A 23,009-nucleotide genomic window follows, 5' to 3' on the forward strand; every position below is an offset into this window, starting at 1 on the left:
TCCTTTAAGGCTCAAAACTCACATATGTGGGTTAAAGTTTAACATAGAGCATAAAAGTAAGGAAGTTAGCTAATTATTAGTTTCCAAATGAAAGTATAATGCCAATAATAATCACTCAACATGCTCTTTTATCTGAAAAAATTGGGTTCCATGAGGAAAAAAGTTTTAAATTATCATAAAACATAATATAGACACTTTACTCAAGAACATGCAATAACAATCATATAATTAAGAACTACTCCCCCATACTTAAAGCGAAACATGGTCCTCAATGTTATAAATTGAAAATATAGCATAAGAAAATAAATAAATAAAGTTAAGAGAAAAGAAAAAATATTAATTGCCTGGTAAAATCGGGCGTTGATAAGGCTCACAGTGTCGACCTCTGAATATTTGATATGTTATGGAGACAAAGTACGCGCATAGTAGACTAGCTTAAGAAAGAAGATACCAAATATAAAAGAAGCTTGAGTTCACGTACATGATTAGAGCCAAGGTGCATAGTAAATAAATATAGGGGAGATAGATATTAAACTAAAAGAAAAGACATAAAAGAAATCATGAAACTAATAAGTCACTGGGGAAGGGGAAAATGATGTTGGAACAGGCAGAGGAGCTCTACGATCTAAGTCTCCTATTGGTCAAGGCGTTGATGGACTGATGCAAAATATTCGGCCAGCTGAGTCTCATACCTATCCATCCTTTGATCAATATGCTAGTGCAGTTGTTGTAGATCTGGGTGTGAAGGAGTAGGGGGTGAGGGTGGCTCCATTGGAGCATAATGAAACTCGCCATCCTTGTCAGTAGGATGAGGTTCAGGCTACTACTCGGGTACCGTTGGCTCCTCTGTAGCTAGTGCATGGGGTGGTGCCAATACAAACTCCCCACTTCCTGCGCGAACTAAAATACCCATCCGGTAGAAGGTGTTCGCAGCCAGTAGGGTCATCTCAACAATTCTCGTGTCTCTCTAGTGTACTCACTGAAGGTTGAGGACAAGGCGAGAGATGAAGGACCCGACACAGATGTAGCCGGTCTTTGAGGTGCTCATATGTGCACCTAGGCCCATGCACGAGAGCAGAAGAAATCGTCCAGCATTGACACGATGCTGGTAAAGCATGCACCATAGAATGAACAGGTGGTGGGGGCTAACATTACCTATGCTCTGACTGCGTGCAAAAATAGAATGTACAAGCCATCTGTGGACCACCCGCAGAGCTGGATCTCTAATGGATGTGCTCTTCGCAAGTCGGGCACTGTAGATGTCATGGGTGCATGTAATCTCTTGCCAAGTTGTGTCCTCGGAATAGCCTGGGGGAATCTCGACCAACGCATCCCTATATGCATGCTTCTGGACTGACTCATTGATCTCGAATCGGCAATGAACATTGAACTGTGCCAACGTCATGTCTAGCTGGGTGGTCATGTGGAAGCACACCCTCAAGTCGTCGGTGTATGTGACAGAGCTCAAGAACTCCAAGACTGGCTCCCTATATGTTGGTGCTCGTACAGCCTGGACGCCCTCCCATCCTATGGCCGCAATGTATCTGGAGACGTCCTCCTAGAGACCATGTTCTTGAAGAACATTCTTATCCAGATAGCATGTTGGGAGGAACTCAAACCCGAGCAAAGTGTCCAGGCGCTTGCGATACCTTGCCATTGTACCCTGTTCACCCCGAAATTGTATCTCATATGCTGTTAGCACAGCGGAAGTGCCTTCAAGAGCTCTTTTAGGAGGCATTGTCTGCAAAAATAAAGAACTAATGTTACTTGGGTAACTATGCATGGCCTTGCTTCTCACTAAGCACGAAAACACTAGGCGTGCAGGTAATAAGCACAGCCGTATTTTTCAATGGCATAGGTGTGCTATTATTACAAGGAGAAAATCTAGCGCCTCCCAGCACGGCCGTGCAAGGCCTTAAGATAATTTTTAACTATGTTCAATGTCTCTACGATGTTGTACATAATTTAACTGCACTTAAAATGACAGATCACGACCTCCTATCATATTTGAATAAAGCACAGTCCACCAATGATGAAGTTAAATTGGTTTTGACAAGTGATGACCTTCAAAAAGTCTTAGACAAGATTGACAACATGTGCATGGAGTTCATCCTTCATGACCTTCACAAAGATTTTGAATCTGTTCAGAACCAATTTTTGACAAATTCCAGTGTACCTACATCAGAGACTCCCATTGATCATCTACTACGTAGAAACTATGATGGGAAATGGTTCCCAACCAGGTTTGGAGTCTTCTACATTCCTCTCTAATGTGATCAGCCGTGGAGGTCAAAGTCATGGTCAAGATGGTGGAAAAGGAGGTCACAGTTTTGGAAATTGCCCATAATGTTACTCTTATTGTATACATATGGGCCACACTCAAGATAAGTATTATTCCTTGATTGTGTTTCCTGAAAAATCAGCCAATGTGAGTCATGTGACGTATTCTCAGTCTTTCGTTGTGGAAAAGCAAATTGACCTTGGTGGAGACAACCAGAATATTCTGTTAGATATGGAGTACAAGGAGTACCTCCAGCTGAATATAGCAGCATGCTTTCTTGACTGTCGCAATTTATTCGCTCTTTCTATATATCACATAGAAATACCACAATATTCACAGGTGTAAATTAGATATCCTAAATTCATGTATTTTGAATTATCACCTACAATTTTAAAAAAATTATTAATAAATAAGTAAATATATTTTTAATTTATGATATAATATTAATTATAAGAGTAGTTATGATAAACTCTATACATGTATAATCAATATATGTTAATAAATAAATAAGCAAATATCACCACAGTTTATAATATTAATACTAATACATGCATGAATAAATTTATATAAGTATTCTCTAATTAAAATAAAGAATTAAATTAATTTTAAAATATGAAATAATTTTAAATAATTATTTGTCAATGTAATAATAATAGAATTAATAAAATTAAGATGATATTTATTAAGATAATAATAGAACTAATAATATGTTGTATCTTAAAAAAGGCCAATAAATAAATAAGTAAATTATATATATATATATATATATATATATATATATATATATTGTCATACATATTATTATTTATTTTAAAATATAAAATAAATAAATTTCATATGGTAATAATTACAATAAATTTTAAAAGATAAATAAATAAATACCAACCTAATTACAAATTTTCTAAAATTCTTTAAATTAATTAAAAAATTAATGATAATAAATAAATTACTGTCATAATTTTATTAAAAATGATAATAATAAAAAGGCTTAATTATGTTTTTTGTCCCTATAAATATAGGCATTTTTGTGATTAGTCCCTACAAATATTTTTGTTTAGAAGTGGTCCTTCTAAAGTAGGAAATTAGAAAATGGTCCCTGCTGTTAACCCCCTTCTGTTAAGTGTTGAGCTAGCTAATGAAGAGTCAGCTCAGCACTCCACATGGCGCCACGTAGAAGCCCAGTCACAGCCTACGTGACTTGCCATGTCATTTAAATTTTTATTTTTTATTAATTAATTAAAATTTACAAATTAACCCCTAAACTCATTTTATATATTTATAAATAAACCTTTCTTCTTCCTCAATCAATTCCTCTCCCTCTTCACTTTCCTAACCACTCCACCCTAATCCCAACCCTTCTTTCCCCCCACGCCCCATCACTCACAAATTTCAATTTTGTCAATAATTACCCATCAAAACTTTGAAGCTAGTAAGAAAACAAATTCTCAAGTGTGAAATTAGAGATTAAAAGTTCTTACCTTTGTGCATAACTTCATCTAGACACAGGCTTCTGCAACAACGCAGTCAAGTAAACTTCCCCATTCTTGACACTGCCAGCATCGGTTTTATTTCCCGTCGCCCACTTCACTTTCTTGTACCTCAATTTCCTGATCAAAGGCGCATACACTTTCTCAAGATCCAAACCTTTACTGAAAAAGTGGTCCAACCACAAGTACCCACCTCCCCTCAACACCCTATTTGTAGGCCAAGTGGAAGATGGATATCTATCTACATGTCCATTTCACTATACAAGCAAATGCATATCACAAGGGGGTAAATTTTAAGGTTTAATTTAGTGATTTTAGGGATATATATAATGTGGTCTAACAAGTGATATGAATCACGATTTTTGTATATGTAACGTGGGATAGATGATGAGCATGTTGTGCAGTTTCCTCTTGGCCCAGATTCTTAGGGCTTGGGTTGGGTGGGATGTGAAACAGTGGCATTAGAGTGAGTTGAGCTAAGGGGTTTTTAAATCAATACATGTGCAAGTTTTGATCGGTACGTTTTGTGGATCAAATCCTATAATTATCTCTCCTACAGATTTGGGTTTTGGGGTGTGGGGGAAAAGAAGGGAAGGGGTTGTGCAGGAGTAGAGGTGGGAGAAAGGGGAGGGATAGGGGTATAGGAAAGATGAGATGACGGAAAAGATTGAAGAAAGATGGGAAATGGGAAAGAGTTTTTACATAATTAAATAAAATAATTTTACGGATTTATTTGCAAAAATTAATTTTAAAAACTAAAATAATAAATGATGTGGCATGTCACGTAAGAAATGATTAGGCCACATGGCGCCACGTGGAGTGCTGAGCTGGCTCTCCGTCAGCCAGCTCAGCACTTAACAGAAGGGGAGTTAACGACAAGGATCATTTCCTAATTTCCTACTTTAAAAGAACTACTTCCTAACAAAAATATTTGTATGAATTAATCACAAAAACGCCTATATTTGTATAGACTTCATACTCATAAGATATAAAAGTACGTAAAGAGAAATATTCGTTAACTTTTGAAACAAATGATACATATATATATAAATTAAATATAACATTTGAATTTAATTCAGAGTTAAAACGTTATATTTTATTTACTTTTTTATTTATTACGATATAAAATTATTAATTATAGAAATAAAATGATTACCTAAAAATTTAAATATCAAATCATATTCATTTTCATTGTTATGATATTTAATAATAGTTAATTTATTTAATTATTATAATTAATTAGTTTTAATTAGAAAATTTTAAATTTATCATCATCATTATAATATTTTATATAAAGAAAAACATTGCAACAATATCGTTAAGTATAAATATTATTAATTTTTTAATTTAAAATATTAAATTTATCATCATAATTATTATTATATAAAATATAAATAAAATATTGTCAACATTAATAGGTTATACATAATTATGATATATCAATTTTTATTAAATTATTTTTAAAAAAATTAAAATAATAGAAGAAAAGAAAAAAGAGTAGTTAAAAATTTTTAACTAAGATTTAGATAGAAACTAAAAGAGAAGAATAATTGTATTTATATATCAATTAAAATTACAGATGTTGATATAATATAAAATTTATGAGTCACATATAAGACTTTGTCAAAAAACAAAGTCAATACATAATATATATAATAATAAAATAAGAGAGATATTATAATAAAATAATAAAATTATTTTATAAAAAACTTAAATATTTAGTGACATTTTACTTTCAGATTCTACACAATATTAAAAGTATTTATACAATATTACAATAAAAATTATTCAATCTTCTAAATCTTGCCTTTTGTTCACCATTTTTTGTTTCGTCTTCCTTAAGTTGTAACCTAAAAGAAAATATCAAATATAAATTACTATATGATCTAAGAAATTTGAATAATACATTATAAATTTATAATTTATACATTAATTTTCTTCTTTTTTTTTGGTAAATTTGATATTTCTACGATTGGATATATAGGTGAACAACTTATTGCCAAGTTATTTTCTTTTGTTTTTACATTTATATTGTTTAAACTTTCTTTCTTCTTAATATGTAAATATTAAACAATGAAAATAAAGTTATTCATCATCTTATTATAAACATTATAAATGAAAGTAATGAAACTTCAATTTAATCTTCTATATTACATTTACTATCGGTTTCACAATTTATTTGCAGTGAAACTTTGTCTTCCACGACTTTCAAAGTAAGTACTCATTTTTATTTGAAAATATGTGAAGTGCCAATAATCTTTAAAAGTTGTGGACGCAACTTTAACCCTTCACCATCACCCTTAAAAAAATAATCACATAAAAATAGTTATATATTTTAATATATTTTATTTATATAATCAATCATTTGATTAGATTTTTTAATAAGTTAGAACTAAACACATTTGTTTATACTTTCAGATGTTGTAATAAGATTTTTTAACTTCACTTGTGCTAATTGTTCAACAACTTCATCAAATAAGACAAATATAGAATCCATAAAATCTTCAACATCAAGCTTGAAGACCAAATCTGTAATGTATATAAATTAAGGTAATAATATATAATTTAATTTATTTTAATATAAAAATTTAAAAATTAGAATACATAGTGATAAATTAATTACATTGTCATTGGATAATTAATGTTTTTATAACATGATTAACATTTAAAATTTGTAGTTATGAAAGAAACTTTCTTCTTTCAATAGGGGCAAGAAATATGATACCAACTATTTTTAAGCAATATATCATTCACAGTTGCAATAAAACCAATTACAATATTCTTAAAACTAATTAAAAAATTAGTTTAAAAATTAAATAAGAAGAACAAAGTATAAGAGAAATTAAATTTACCATATCACTCTTTAATTTTGCCATTATCAAAATTTCAAATATGTTTTTAAAATTTTCTAACTTAGGAAGAAGAATCATAGATCTTGTATTATCAACATTGTGAGTAATATGCATATTAAAATTTCTATAACAAAGTGATAATGAATAATTGAAAATGTTATTAAGATCAAAAGTAAAGAATTAGCATTAATGAACGTAATAAAGAGATTTTAAATAATTTCAATACCTAAATGAATCTAGAAAATGAATAACTTCTGGTATGTCAATATTGATATAAATCTTTGTTGATCTTGATAAGGAAATAGAAATATTACCTATAATATATACACTCATCTTTTTTATAATTAAATATGAAGCATATATATATAATTTATTTAAGTAAAATATTTTAAAAATATAATAATACAATTACCTTGAAATTCTTTTACAATAGTGGATGTGAATATTGCAACATTGATTTTTTAATATTTAGATACATTATCTTTCATTCTATTTCACCTGCAAATGATTTAACCAAAATTATAATATTTTTCAATTAATAATAACTTTAAAATAATTGTTTATACCTCATGTCTTGTAATTGAAGCGTCATCACATTATCCTTGCCTTGAGCAATTATTTTTTCTTCAACAGAATTTTTGTGCATGATCACTCCAATCACATCTATTCATAAAATAAATAATTTTAAAAAACTAATTGATAAATTAAATATAAATTATATAACAAATTTTAGTAAAGTTTTATAGCAAAATATCTGTTAAGACATTATTTTCACAATGACTTTTTAGATCTTCAAAGTTCACCAACTCAAAGATATGGAAAGGAATTATGTTATCATCATTTAATTCCTTAATAATAGTGGTAGCATAGAATTGCAATATGAAAGGATTCTTTGTCATTGAAAAATTTGTTATGGAATATACTTTTCCTTCCTTTAATATACCTTTGAACCTGTAAGAAATATCTCATCCTATGAAAGCATGTATGTAATTGTTCTATAGAAAATAAAAATTAATCAATTAGAAAATTTAAAAATAAATTAAGTTAATTAGTTATCATAGAATAACATATAAAAGACAATATAATTATAATTTATTAAAAATAATAAATTTTTAATTAGGAAAATACAAATATAATACATTTTCGTCAATTAGTATCATATCATTACTAATTGACTCTTTCTTGTGATATATATTTGATGTATCTCACAGTCGTGATATTTGCACTTTTATTTTTTAATAATATGTTGTTGAATTCGAATCGTTAGGAAAAATCTATTTATCTTCATTGAAATTTGTTATTCTCTTACAATAGTATGAAAAACATAAAAGTAAATAATTACTTGTGATGAATATAAAAAAATAATAATATATTTTATACAAATTAATCAGTTAAAAATAAAATTAAATACATTATATCATTTAAAAATAATACAACTTTATGCTTACTAAAAAAAATTGAAATATATAACACAATTTTGTGGAACAAAATAAAAAATATCAAACTCAAAAACACATGTACTTACGTGGATAGGTAATTATTGACAACTGACATAATTGCAAAATAAAAGAGAAAAGATGACAATAAAAAAATGGTGAGTAACTTTTCAAAAGTTGTGTGAACATAACTTATATAAGTAGAGATGAAATCCTACTTAGAGATGTATGAAAAGTCAAAAAAATAAAAAATTAATATAATAAAAGTTGTCTTTTCATCTATATTATAATTTACTTGCCTTTTCATTGAAAATTTAATTTAATAACTTATGATATTTTGATTTATGCTCTCACTTGAATGTTGGATATTTTGTGTGTGTCAATTCAAATAAATCAATTTTAGTTATAACTTTAATTTAATTCTAAATTAATTAAATACTAAAATATTGAATCATGTTATTTAACTTATATTTCAATTAATTATTATAGTTATTTGTGATAACTTTATTATTAATGTATATGATTTTATAGTTATTATTATTGGACTATGTGTAGACTTAACCCATTTTGTTATAAACTAAAGTGACCTATACTTCTACTAGTTCAAAAAAACTATTGTTATCCTATGTAGACACGTAAAATGTAACATCTCTAATTTATTTACATAATTTTCCTCTAAAGAAAATAGAAATATCAATATGATGTGATTGGAATAAGTAGAGATGAATGAATAGAACGGATATTCATATGCGTAAACTCTGAATCATTAAAAATGAGCATAATTTTAAAATTTTATAAATATAAATCTCGTTCGTAATATAATTAGGAATATAATTTTGAGATTATCAATTTACAATTATAAGAAAGCTAAAATTTCTATATTAACAATTAATTATTAAATATTAGACACATGTTTTGAATTGTCATTTACAATAGATTTATTAAAATACTTCAAACTCTCATTAAAAACTTAATTAATGTAATTATATTCTTAAAAATAACCGGTCCTAATAGAGAAGTCTCTTTCCTACCATCTCTTGCGAGTATGATCCTAGAATGGATTAATCCCCTTTTTATCGCTTCGTTACCTGAAAAAGTTTGTAAGGGTGAGCATCTCTTACCCCACTAAAATTCTTTTTATATAGAATAATAAATAATAATACAAAAATATTTTCTAATACAACAGGTAACCAAGCAGCAATATTCCATACTTAACAAATTTAACCAAACAAAATCATTCATGTACATCTTTCATTATTGTATTTATTGATACATATTCCATTTCTTATTTAATTAACCCATTTAAATTCAAGGTCTGAACTTATGCCATTTTTCTTAATCATACAATTTCAATCAAACGAAACTTATCCATGGATATTACTCCATATTTAACCAATTATCATTATCCAATCCATATCTTCATGCACTATATTCATCTCAAATCTGAATATCTCATCAATTAACGGTACTTTAGGTACTCTCGGACTCCTAACTCGCTGCCAACATACTCTCCTTAGTTACGAAGGACTTACGCAGCATAGATAGTCGATGGTAAGCCAAACCACACATGGATACAACGTGTGCGTTCACAACCTTCCAAGCAAAGATATAGTTAAGAGCTCAGCCAAGAAATAAGTGTGAGGCCCGTAAATGCATTCCACTTTTACATCGTGTATACATTAGTGAATCGTATTTATTACTCTCATTTCTACCATATTTTCATATTCAACTCCAGACCTTATACCCCTAATGTATCCCTGAACTATCCATACAGTCTCTTAACAGTGATACATCAAGTTATACTACTTTAATACATATGTTGCAAACACACTAATCGATATACTACAACATATGTGTTATAATCTCACCCGTTGGTGTATTATAACGCATATATTATAAGCGCACCAATCAGTGTATTTGACACACGCACTAGTATTCCTTATTCCTTTCTTTACACATATTCATCACTTTTTCACATCACATAATTTCCTTTTCTTTTGATAACATATAAAATCTCCAATTCACATACTTGATCTCATTCATCATTTTCAATTACACATATAATCACAAGGCAGACATATATCATTATAGGTCTAATACATTTATCATGCTCGGTCATTTAAGCACATATTTACAAAGCAGTAACATATTATCACACAATTCCATACAATATGCCGAACACCCTCAGGCTCAGCCTAAATCGTGCAGTTCAGAATATATTGCTAGAGATCACATTCTCTCGGTCTTCATAGAATTTTCTAGCCTAAAGTTCATCATATTCCACTTTTTCACCATTTAACACATATATAAAGAATATAGTAACATACTTATAAAACTGTTTAACTCATTCTTATTCATGACTATTTAAGATAAACTTCGTCTCAAGTGATTTTAAATAGATCAAAAACCTCTTTTATACCAAAAATCCATTTCAAACTTATATAATTCAAGAAAACTTTGTGGATTTACTTTTTAAAATAAGATAACTCTCTTCTCTAAAGATTAATAAACATATTTAGGTAGAACCTAGGATTTAGGAGTAACTCCCCTTACCTGGAAATGGATCTTAAGAATCAAGTTCTTCATGTGCTCTAGGGAGAAACTCCACATCTCAACCAAAAATACTACTCAAGGACTAGATTTCTTCATAACATTACAAAATAGATTTCTATATGAAAGAGAGAAAAGAGAAATAGGAACGAGATTCAAAGGATGAGCTCCAAAAACTTACTTAGATTTGAGTGGAATAGACTTTTGAGCTCAGATCCAAGAGAGATCAAGAGTTATTAGAGGTTTTCTCTGAGAAGAGAGAGGGAGAGAATGAAGAGGATGAAGAGGGATAGGTGATTTGGTTGAAAATGAAATATTTAGGGCAAGAGTTCTTTAAATATCTCTAAAACTCGCGACTTTCTCGCTACAACGAGCAGTTCTTGCTATAGCGAAAAAAACAGAAGTTTTCTTCCTTTGTTGTTTATCATTCTAGCTACAGCAAGAGCTCCTCGCTATAGCGAGAGCATCCTCATTACAACGAAAGATTCTAGCTATAGCTAGAGGGCTCTAGAAGGTTCCATTTTCACCGCCTCATTCTCGCTACAACGAAATATCCTACAATTCATATCAATTAAACACTTCTAATTTCAAATAACATGCATATACAACTAACATAATTTGCAATAATAATAAATTACAAAATGAGGGTGTTATATAAAAGCATATGTAAGAGAGATAAGATGCATTCTTTCTATGTTGTTTTGATTTTTTCTCATTGATTAAGGCAGCACTCAGTAATAAACTCATCAATCTCTACGGTACCGAGTAATTCTAGTATTTAATCTTATTGTAGTGTTTAATTATCATTTCTTATATTAAGAAGAATTAAATTAATTTTTCATCAAAAATTTCTAACAGTGCATTGTGTACCCTTTGGCGAGATTGTTCTCTAACTTAGGGTTGACAACATTATCATCCCAAGTGATCAAGGAGGCCCGTAAGAAGAAGAGTGCAACATGTTTTAGGGGATGAGAGTCCACAATTATTTTTAATGCAATTTTTAAAATTAGTTTTGCTGAAACTTAAATTTTTTTTTCTATCTTTTTTCATAAAAAGCTAACTTTTAATAATAATAGTGAAACTTTTTTTCTTCATAATACATGTTAGTGTGAGATAATTTTGCTAATAATAATAATAATAATAATAAAATTTTATTAAAAAAATATGTTTTGCCATTGTAAGTGACAAAACTAGGATGATATTGTCTAAAAACACTATAAATAAAAAAGTTGTTTTGAGAAAAATTGTATTTTGATGAATAGTTTAAAATTTTTTATAAAAATAAAAAAAGTTGGTAACTTAAGTAATGTTTTGCAAAATTTATATAAAAAAATTAATTTAGTTTCCTAGATCGTAAAGTAGAAAGGTAGATGGAAAAAGAAATTGAAAATACTTCCCTAACAACACTTATATAACATCTCGATTTCAATTTAAAAATAAATTTTCAAAATTTAAATTTTATAATTCAGTGTTTAAAATAAGGTTTCTTTAAACCTATCAAACATTAAAAAATTAATTTCTGGAAAGTTTACTTTAAAATTAAATTTTTGAAAGCTATCGATAACGAGACTTTTGATTTATTCAAAGTCATTTTCTCTTGTGAGAGACAATGAGAAACTATACAAATGAGAAACTATTCAAAGCCATTGATAGATAAATTTTTAATGAAAGTATTTTTGAAAAAAAAATTTAAAAAAAATATGGAAGTGGCTGATAAAAAAATTCAAGTGCAAAAAGTAAGGTCTAACCTTAAACCCTAAAAACATTATTTTGTTTAAGTGATGAATGGAGAAAGGAGTGGTTCATTTTTTATCACTGAAAAGGGTGTGTTTGAGCCCAAAACAAAACGAAAATGGGTTGTGAAAGTGGGTCAATGGGTTGAAGCATTTCTTGTCATAAATTTTGCCTTCATTTCCTTATTTGGCTTTAGAAAGACAGCACTGAAAATGGTTCTCAACCCTAAAGCTGTGTAACTCTTTTGCTAGGGCTAAGCAAAAAATCGATATAGAGATATGATCCATAACTAAAAATAAATTAGTTTTAAAATTTAAATTTTTAATCAAACCAGATATTTAGATTCAGTTTATTTACTATCTAGATTTAGACCATATTTTATTTAATATATCTAGAATTTATTTATTAAAACTGCTTTGTTTTAGAAATAACTGGCATAGACCCATATAATGTTCCATTACAAGTCACAGGAGCATTCAATGTAACACTCTAAAATTAAAAATCCATACAATGTATATTTCATCCTTTATAATTTGAGATAAAATAAGAATTTTGCGTATAATGGGATTTATTATGACAAATCAATGAAGTTTTCTATAAATAGACGTGTAGATAAGAATTTCAAACTTTACAATGCTAATAGAACAATAATAATAAATTATGGAAAGAATAAATAAATATCACAACTAAAATTTCATTATTCTCAATGGGAAATCTGAATATGTATTACATATATCAAATATATACAAATTTACAAACTTTTTATCAAAATATATGAGACTTAAAATAATATTTACATATACATAATATATGCAAAATTAAACCGCAGAGCAGTCTCAAACATAACTCAACATTGAAGATCAGTTCTATTCATCAACCTCGTGCCAGCTTTCTATCTTAGCCAAATCTTCCGAATCGAGATTATCATCTAATCTCAAGTAGCGATCGCCTGAATCAACTGTGACCTCTGTGCCAGTAATGCGCTCAGAGGTCCATCTAGATGGTCTTCCAATGTGGTCGTGGTCGTGATAGGTAAATAGATAGGTGAGAGCTGCCAGAGTTCTAACCGTACTTTTATACATATAAATACATAGATTCTACTCCTAGGAAAATCAAACGAGATACTACAAAAGAAATTTATTTCTAACATAACAAAAATTCTATGTTCATCTTCTACAAGAACAGCAAATTTAAAATAACATACTCTTTGATATTCATTAAATACACGATTTAATCTATTATGTATTGATCTATGTATTAATTTAACTCTTCCCTGAGGTTCCATCATCCTATTTTTCTGAAAATATTAGTAAGGATGAGCGTCTATTCTATCCTTTTCCAAACATTATATCACAAAATCATAATTTATAGTATAAATGCAATATATCCATTTTCATATTAAATTTACATTTCAAACATATTCACGCACACATCATTCACAATTTATTATCTATTATCCATTCTTTCATTTCAAATACATACTCCAGTGCACTGTGATCACAGATATCGATGCTTCTAGCATTTCTTGAGGTCTTACTCAACTAGGTAAATAGTCGTTGGTTAGTCCATGCACACGGATACAACATGTACAATAATCGGGCCCCTTAGCAAAGACATAGCCAAGAGTCTAGTTAGGAAATTAGTGTGAGGCCATGTGACACATTTGCTCTTAGAGTGTGTACACATACGCGATGTAGCTCACCACCGTACTTTTCACCCATATTTTCATTGTCTTGGAACTCTATACTCTCAATGTATCTCTATAACTATTCACACCAGGTCCAATCCATATTCGACACTTAAGGTCTTTCTCAGAGTCATTCCTTTTTCCTATTCATAAGAACGTGTTTAGTAAAGCACTTCTAGAGTAATTTCATTCCAATCCATTACACTCATACACTTATTAATATAGTTGCAACTGTTAAATCCTTCAGATCAATCCCATACTTTATCATATCATTTCATTCAGGCATATTCCATATAATTACATCGCAATCATTTAGCAAGTATGATAATATTTCACAGTGAGTGCTCGTTATATAATGCATATATCAACCATTTATTCTAAACAACCAATCAATCTAAACAATCAAACAAACATCTTTTCATTTATTATTCATACAATAACTATCACAACTACATATTCTCTTAAAATGTTCATATATAAGTACTCTAAGAGCACAAAATAAATACCATAGTATAACGATAAAATAAAACCCTCCTTACTCAAAGATGCTTTCATAAAGAGATATTGAAAATGATTAAAGGTCAGCTATGGAAGTTCTCTTGAATACCAAGAGATATCCATAAAAACAAAAACATGAAAAACGATAGGAGTAAACAACGTTTTATTCAGAGAAACTTACTTGGAGTCGTTTAAATTCAATGTCCAAGTTTAGATTTGAAAAGAAATCGAAGTTTCTAAGACTTTTATCTAAATAATAGAAAAGAGAGTTCAGAGAAAACTCTGAGAGGGACGTGAGTTTAGAATGAAATAAAATTTTTATGATGGAAATCTCTTAAATACCCCTTACTCTCGCACGCTTTCGCTTGAGCGAAAAACATCTCGCTTGAGCGACGGACATCTCGCCTGAGAGAGATATGTAGAAAGTGGTCACCCACTATTTTCTGATATGCTTGCTTGAGTGAGCTCCATCTAGCCTGATTAAGGGAACATGATATTAATAATATTTTCAAGAAAAGTACATTAATAATATTTCCAATTCATCAAAATATATATTTTTAAAAATTTATAATTAAAAATGTAATAAAAATAATATAAAATCAAAAAATTTATTACATAATAATTATACTAATTTAGCATCTAAAGCTAATTTAACTAAAATTATATATTTAAAATTAGTTTTAAATCAAATTCAAATTTTAAAACAAGTTTAAAACTAATTTAAGAAAAAAATAAATTAGTTTAAAATTCAAAAAATAGATTTAGATCGGTTATGAGCAAATTTAATCCACTCTCACCCCTCTCTTCTGCCATGTTTTCTACTCTTCTTTTTTGGCGACAGTGAGAAATCACAAACCTTGCTGCCCTAAGGTCTATTTTTCTACTCTTCGTTTCGTTTTAAATTTTTTTAGAGATTGTCTTTGTACAATTATTCTATGTGGGTATTGTTGTAGCTTTCATACCGGGAACTGCAGTACCATTTTTGTGCTGATTTTTTCCCCTCTCTGTTTCATTTTGTTTGTGGTAATTTCATGGGTTTGGCTTGTGTGGTTCATTAATTTCTTCCCTTTTCGTAGTTTCGTATTCATTGTAGTCATTAACATTTGGAAAAGTTTATGCTTTTGGCAACTGGGCATCTTTTGATTTTTCAGGAAAGTAAAGGGAGGGGTGTTCTGAAAAGAATCGTGCTTCTAAGGGTAATTTTGGAGTGTAGATAGTTACATGGCTGTTCAACTTTTGTTTTTGTGTTTATTAGCAATGTTGCCTTGTCTTATATGAGTATGAACTACGAATTTTCTTTAATGTAAAATAGTTATGAATTTTTTATTGGCATACACTATTACGTTATTGACTATCCCAAGCATTGATAATGTTTGTGTATGACTTTTGCTTATTAAAGAGTATGTCTTAACTATATAAAAAAAAAAAAAGAGTATGTCTTAAGTGTAGGTAACATTTTATTTTTGAGCATTTACATGTGTGCACTACAAATCCTTTATCTTGCGTCGTTAATATTTGATATAGCAGACTTATCACTGTCTGCTTTACCGTGATAGCATTTTTGAGCTCAGCAGCTTTGTGATGCTGTTTGTGATTGGTAACTATATAGTCTTGGATGGTAAAGTGAAATAACATACTAATAGATTCGTAGTTAAATAGCTGTCTGCATTTATGTTTAAACCTGAGGCATCGTTTTGCTACCAAGGTTGCTATAATTTCATCAAAAGGTCCTTGACACATTATTCTATCCCCATGCATAGTTTATAAACATAGGATTTTATGGTGGCCTAAAATGAACGTCTGGATGTCATTCAATTTTTTGTTTTGGTTGTTGAATCATTGGTAGGGTTCACACAGTTAAAACATAAAACATGAAAATGCTTAGCCCTGTTTGTGCATTCTGTCATGCTCTTCTCATGCCCTCATTGAAGCTGTTATGGGAAAGTTGGCATTCTGCACTTGTGCCTGCAAATTACTTCCTTGTGGTTTAGGTGCCATTTAATGGTAACCACTTTTTGATGGAATAGGAATAAGAAAAAGGACAAAGTGTTCTCATTTTTGTAATGCATGTTTAGTTTTCTTGTATGATGGACCTTGGTTTTATTTTATTCTATGTTTTTAAAGGGATTTGCTCTTTAGGAGGAGCAAAAAGGAAACTCCTTGTGTTCTTATATCGGCTCATTTTGGAGGCAATTCCACTGGATGTCTTTTGCTGTATTCTTGAAGTGAATTAATATCAGTGAGCTTTTCATTCTGAAACTTTTGTTCTGTTAATCTTGCTGTATGGATTCGAGCTGATGCTGCTTTTATTTGCAAAATTTTAATGGTTTTAATTCCTTTTTCATTTTATAATTCTTTTAGGTACTGTGTCTTGCTCCTGCAATTTTTGTAAGTATTCATGTCCAATTCCTTTCTCATCTTTCTCAGTATTGATGGCATTGATGGTCCTTGGCTACCAGTTTCTAATATGGTCATTCCTATTTAGTCCTTGTTTGTTTTGAAATTCAAATATCAAGTTTACAATTGCATTAAAGTTTCCTGCTGTGTGTTTCTGATGTTTAGGACAACATTTTCATTATAGGGTTCTGGGCCATTGTTGTTTCTTCTGATTTATAAGCATGGTGTTTCAAAACAAAATATTCTCTATTTTATTTTGAGAATAGGACTCAGTTCATATGTTCTGAATCTGTTTTATATTTTCTGTTCAGTTTGCTCCATTCCATTTCCCATGTCAATTGGGTTTTTTATTTAGCATTCTGAAAGAAATTTTCACTTATATTTTGGGTACACTTCTTTCTCTCTTATTTTTTTCTTAGAAAGTCTTATGCTGTATATTTGGTTCATACATTGTCTCTGTCTTTTGATTGAATGACTTTTTTCTAGCGAAACCCAATTGTGTTTGTTGTTCGGTTTTACATTAACTAGTTTATACTTTTTCTTCCTTGCACAATGTAAGTGCATTGCAAGGCCATAAGAAAAATATTTTATATTGATATAAATTTTATAAAATTAATGATTTTTTTGTTATTATTAAGTAGTTTTTGCATCCAAAATCATGTCACTTTCTCTCAACAGAATATGCCTTCAAAACACAATGAATTAAAAGTGGATGAAGAGGATGATAATTCAGTGGTACAACTTCCGGGAATTCCACTGGCACCTCGTGACCAAAGTTCAAAAAATGGAGTGTATTTCATTCTTGAGAAAGCTTCACTGGTTGCTGCATATGTTGGCAAAGTTAGTTTTCTTTCCTAACTGGGCCATGCCCCTCTCTATTAGTCAGATTCATGTTCTGATGAATTTTCCACTGAAAAGAATGAAAATTTGTATTTTATAAATGTCAATAGCATTTTTGAGTGTTTATATTGGTAAGCGTTTTTCCATTTAAAAATAGGAAATACAGTATTTAAAATCAACATCAGCTTCAAAATAGTAATTTTTGAAAAAAAAAATGCTTCTATATTCAGATTGTGTTTGAATAGAGAAACATTGAGTGAAATATAAATATATATATATATATATAGATTTTCTAAGTGCTCTAATTTTAGCTTGATAATGTGCTTTTAAAAGTCATGAGAAGCTTGTCCATTGATTAGAAAACAAAACTGCCTTCTTCTCTATGCTTCTTTTCAAGAGAGATACTCTATCTAACATCTTTTCAAACTCTACCTTTAAGTAGCTTTTCTTCCTAATCATTGCAATTACATGGCTTATTTCAGAAATACCAAATTTTGAATCCAGATGAGCATGCCAATTTTTTGCGGAGGAAAAATTTGAATCCTTATGATTATAGGCCTGATATTGTTCACGAGGTTAGCTACTGTTTTCATTCCTTGATGCTGAGTTGGTGTCTTCATTTTATGTTTTGGGGATTTTATTCTTGAATTGCCCGAAGGCAGGAATGTGGAGACAAGGGCTATAGACTCCTTGTGAGTTATGACTTATGAGTAACATGAAATTGGTAGAATGGTAATTTTTGCACAATAGTTGGATGTGAAATAATTCCTACTATGAATTTTCTGGTCTTGTACTCTGTATGAATCTAATTACAACCTAGCCGTTGGTTGGTTCTCTGACTAATTTTATTTTTGTATTCTATTCTATTGTAGTTTTACCTTGAATAAGTATTGTATACCACCTCTAAGGGTTTGAAAGTTTTTATCTTGTTTTTCTTGATTAATTTGACTCTAAATGTTAATGACTATAGGCTCTCCTTCAAATTATGAGTAGTCGGCTTCGCATGGCTGGTAGATTACGTGCTGTATTCATCAGGACTGATGAAGGAATTCTTATTAGAGTCGAACCTCAAACTCAAATACCAAAAACACTGGGAAGCTTTTGTAATATGATGGGTAAGTTTTTCTATTCATAATTATATTACTGTATTTGTTAGGACTGCAGTTGAGAATATGGACTCAAAATGGTCAGTTGGTCTGTCAATTGGCCAAGCCCATGCTATGGAGAGTTTACACTAGAAGAAATAAGAAGTGTATAGGCAAGGAGATTAAATGCCAGAGAGAGAAGAGAGTTTGTTAGCCAAGTGATTAGGAGTTTGTTATAGTGGTATAGGTGTGTGAAAGAGGGGTATCTTTTCAAAATCGAGAAGTTGGTTATGGATAGAGAGCTAATGCTCTCTGTAGAGCCTAGCTCTTTGGCAGTAGTACTCATTCTATTGATTTTCCTTTTCATATCAAATAATACCAGTATTATCTATTTTTCTTATTTGAGTTGCTTTATTTTCCTGTTGGTTTAACTCGTTTGCATCAATATTACTACATAATCCATCCATATTCCTGGTTCTTGTCATCATATCAACATCTTTGCCTATCCCTATTTTGAAATATTCAATAATTATTGTAGCGGAGTTGCTGCAAAAGTTCAGTATCAAGTCAAAGAATGGTCAGGGAAAGCTTTTAAGGTTAATTGAAAACCCTGTGACTCATCACTTTCCTGTCAACTCCCGCAAAATAGGTGAGTATTAAAATTAGGCAAATGCTAAAATGCCAATGTCTTTTGTGAAGAGATTTTATGTGCTGCCTTTATAATGTTGTAGGTCTTTCTTTTAGTTCGCCCAAGGCAGTTCATTTAAGAGACTATGCTGATGCCGTTAATTGTGATGAGAACCTTGTATTTGTTGTAAGCTTTTGTGAGCCATCATGCGTGTTTTTAAGATGAGGCTTATTCTGTCATTTCACTAATTGATTTGTTTAACAATTATTTAGGTTGGTGCAATGGCTCATGGAAAAATTGATGTTGACTACATTGATGATCTTATATCAGGTTATTCTTAAATAATTCTGTATTTATTTGAGATTCAAGTTTTAACTTGTGGCTACAATGTTTTGTCATATTGTATAAGATAGAATAAATGATGTGTATTGTTAATAGTGATTGGTATGTGTTTTCTATATAATCCACCAATCTAATTAGTGAATGTATTGTTGTTTCACTATTTAGCAATTTGAATAAGATTTGGATAGGAAAATTCAAAATTTTGAATAGATGAATTATCTGTAGTTTTATGATAAAATTCTTATAATTTCATGTTTGGGGTAAGAAGAACATCCATAAAACACTTCTCTTCTTAATAAAAACAGACAACTTGTAGTAAAGCTTCACATGTTAAGAAAAGGTCTATTGTGATTATGTACACAGAACATAAAGTGAAGTTTTTTTTTTTTTTTTTTAATTAGTTGCCTGTTCATAGGACTTAGTCCTCATGATCATGGTATTTAAATTGTAAGCTGACACATAATCACATGATTCTATGATCCTAGTCCCTCAACCTGTGTGGGCTTGCTTGCAAGTAGAATTGGAGATTGGTCAAATTGCAAATGCAACCCTAGAACGGCTATAGGAGAATAGTGGATAGCAAGATGATTGCTATTCTAAAGATTTAAAAGACACCCATTGTCATAATGCATTTTGGTTTCCATCAATAATACTTTATTGATTTATAGATTTAAAACTGAGCATACTTTTATTTTAAGATGGGGAATACATGTTGATTCTTGATTTTTGGAGGGTATATAGTCGGTTGCATCACATTCTTCTCCTTTCTCTACTTTTGTGATTAAAGGGTGTTCAGCTAAGTTTTATTGATAGTACTTTGTGCTTCTACTGATATTATCATTCTTGTTAATTTCATAGTTCAAGTATTATTATTTGATTTCTAAAGTTCTTTGTTTTGTGTTGTATAGTTTCAGCTTATCCGTTGAGTGCTGGGACTTGTCTTAGGCGGATCTGCATTGCGTTAGAGAGAAATTGGAAGATCCAATGAATTTGAAGTTTTTATTTTTGATTAACGAGTATATATAAGGCGAGTGTTTCCCTTGGTATCTATTTTCATTTTAAAATATTTGATGATTCTCTTAATTTAAAATTTCCCATTTGCCTATAAACCTCTCCATCTAAATATATTCTTGTGGGCGGATGAGTGGTACTGATATTCTTGTTAGGGCATATTTTCTCTAGTTTGATAAACAAGATTTTGTATCTAAAATCAATGTGTATAATTAGAAAGTTAAAAATCGATATAAAAATAAGGTTTATATAAGGATTTAGTCTCTTAACAAAAAATTGTGAATTTTTTATTTGATCCTCCATTTTTATTTTTCATGTAATTCCTCTATTAGCAGAAGAAATTCCAAAATCTATGATAAAAGAGTCATAAGATAGAAATTCTAAATAATAAGTTTGAGTATTTTAAAAGGAGCTGATAAGAAAATTGTAATTTAGAATATTCATTATTTATCTCTTTGTTCAAATTAGTGTCTATCATAAAGGAAATGCGTACTTCTTTTATTTCCTCAAAATTTAAGTCAGGTAACTTATTAACTAGTCTTGCCAAATTGATAGTAGCCCTTTATTCCTCTTTTAAGACAGAAGTAAGAAAATCTAAGAAATTTCTAAGACATTCCATCAAGGATCAATTTGCTGGAAACAAGAAATAAAAAAAAGATAGATGTATAGAACACAAAAAATAAAAAAAAGATAGATGTATAGAACACAATAAAGCTGTATACATAGTTTTGCATCGCTGCTCCAACCACAACCCTATTTACGAGACAAGGTATTTTATCTTTCTCTCCACAAATACACATTTCCTATTGTTTCAGCATTTTTCCAATCCTCCAGTTGATTAATAACTAGCTATTTTTGTCCTCACCTGACATTAACTTCAGCAAATACAGAAGCAACCAAGAAAGAGAGACTACTGAAAACTGGCTCTATAGATGTCAACATGATGATGCACCAAACACCCTCAACAATAACAAGCATACACGGGTTTTTTTGCTCAATGTGATGGGATGAATCTATACAGCCTTCAAATTAGCAATTTTTTTTTGCCTTTTAGGATTTTCTATTTTTGGACCTGCTTATTTAAGCTTGGAATTCATAACTTTATTCTAAGATTTGGGCTAAATTTTTCTCTTTTATCTCTGAAGCACGGGTACCCCATTTTTTATGGAGTACTAAAGGTCATGCAAATCTCCTCGTCTAGTTCTTTGTATTTTAAATTTTCTTCAAATTCAAATTGTTATAATAAAGTCATCCTATTATAGCGGTTTAGTATGCACTAAATCTCTATTATAAGGAACAAGTTTTTATATTTTATTTTTTATAATAAAATTATAATGCCATATTTTCACGACTTATACCAAATTGCTACATTAGAGTATCAAGTTTTTATTTTTATTTAAATGAAATTGTAAGGTTCTATTGAACTACTATAATAAAATATAGTTTGTTTTAAAACAAAATTATAAGGTCCTATTATACAAGATAAACTAAAATTACCACAATTAAAGTTAATTTTTATATAAAAAATTATAAAACAATAATAAGTATGATTGCTTCTTGTTCCCCTCCTTAAAGTTGGGTATACTTGAAAAATATGGTGTTTACAAGAAGGTCAATGATGCAGAATGTGGCAGCATAATAAAAACTAAAATAGGACAACAGATAGCAGGTGTTTTAAAAAATCTTGGACTAACCTTTGTTTTTTGAGCTTGTTTTATGAGTCTTGAAGGGATTGAATATTGTTTGAAGACTAGGATTCAAACACATCAAATTACAATTAAATTCCTTGATGGTAACTAAAGTCATTTCAAGCAATGATGAAGAAAGGAGCTATCAAAAGAAAGTCAGATTGACATAGCCAAATTTGTATTGATATACTTGCTAATATGACTTGTCATCATAACTTTGCCTTATTAGTTCATTCTTAACCTTATTAGAATTAGAGCAACTATTGTTACCTCATGTAATATGTATTTTTACACAACATAGTATTCATTTGTAATCTTATTTTTAGGCTTTAGCTTCCTTTGTTACCCAAAAAAAAAATAAAAAATAAAAAGAAAATAATTATTCCATTATTGATATTATTGAGATAGAAATGGAAAAAAATTATCATTTTATTCCCAATTCAAAAGAAAAAATGAAAATAATTTAAGCTAATTATTTTATTTTAATAATTTA

General features: G+C 29.7%; 1 protein-coding gene across 2 annotated transcripts; it reads left to right on the forward strand.

Annotated features, from left to right (window-relative positions):
• The first annotated feature begins 15,336 nt into the window (after positions 1-15,336).
• LOC113858104 (ribosomal RNA small subunit methyltransferase nep-1-like) lies at positions 15,337-21,092 on the forward strand. Of its 2 annotated transcripts, none has more exons than XM_027490568.1 (10): positions 15,337-15,395; positions 16,650-16,764; positions 16,887-16,913; positions 17,601-17,762; positions 18,245-18,337; positions 18,733-18,877; positions 19,386-19,496; positions 19,579-19,661; positions 19,748-19,805; positions 20,726-21,092. In XM_027490568.1, the coding sequence occupies exons 4-10, from the start codon at positions 17,604-17,606 to the stop codon at positions 20,803-20,805; spliced, it is 729 nt and encodes a 242-aa protein (XP_027346369.1). In that variant the 5' UTR covers positions 15,337-15,395; positions 16,650-16,764; positions 16,887-16,913; positions 17,601-17,603; the 3' UTR covers positions 20,806-21,092. The 2 variants fall into 2 exon arrangements, with proteins under 2 accessions (XP_027346369.1, XP_027346378.1); XM_027490577.1 differs by having other exon boundaries at positions 16,665-16,764; positions 20,726-20,919.
• Positions 21,093-23,009: the final 1,917 nt, after the last annotated feature.

This window comes from Abrus precatorius, unplaced genomic scaffold (assembly GCF_003935025.1).
Source record: "Abrus precatorius isolate BTA unplaced genomic scaffold, Abrus_2018 Scaffold1, whole genome shotgun sequence".
NCBI classification, from domain to species: Eukaryota; Viridiplantae; Streptophyta; class Magnoliopsida; order Fabales; family Fabaceae; genus Abrus; species Abrus precatorius.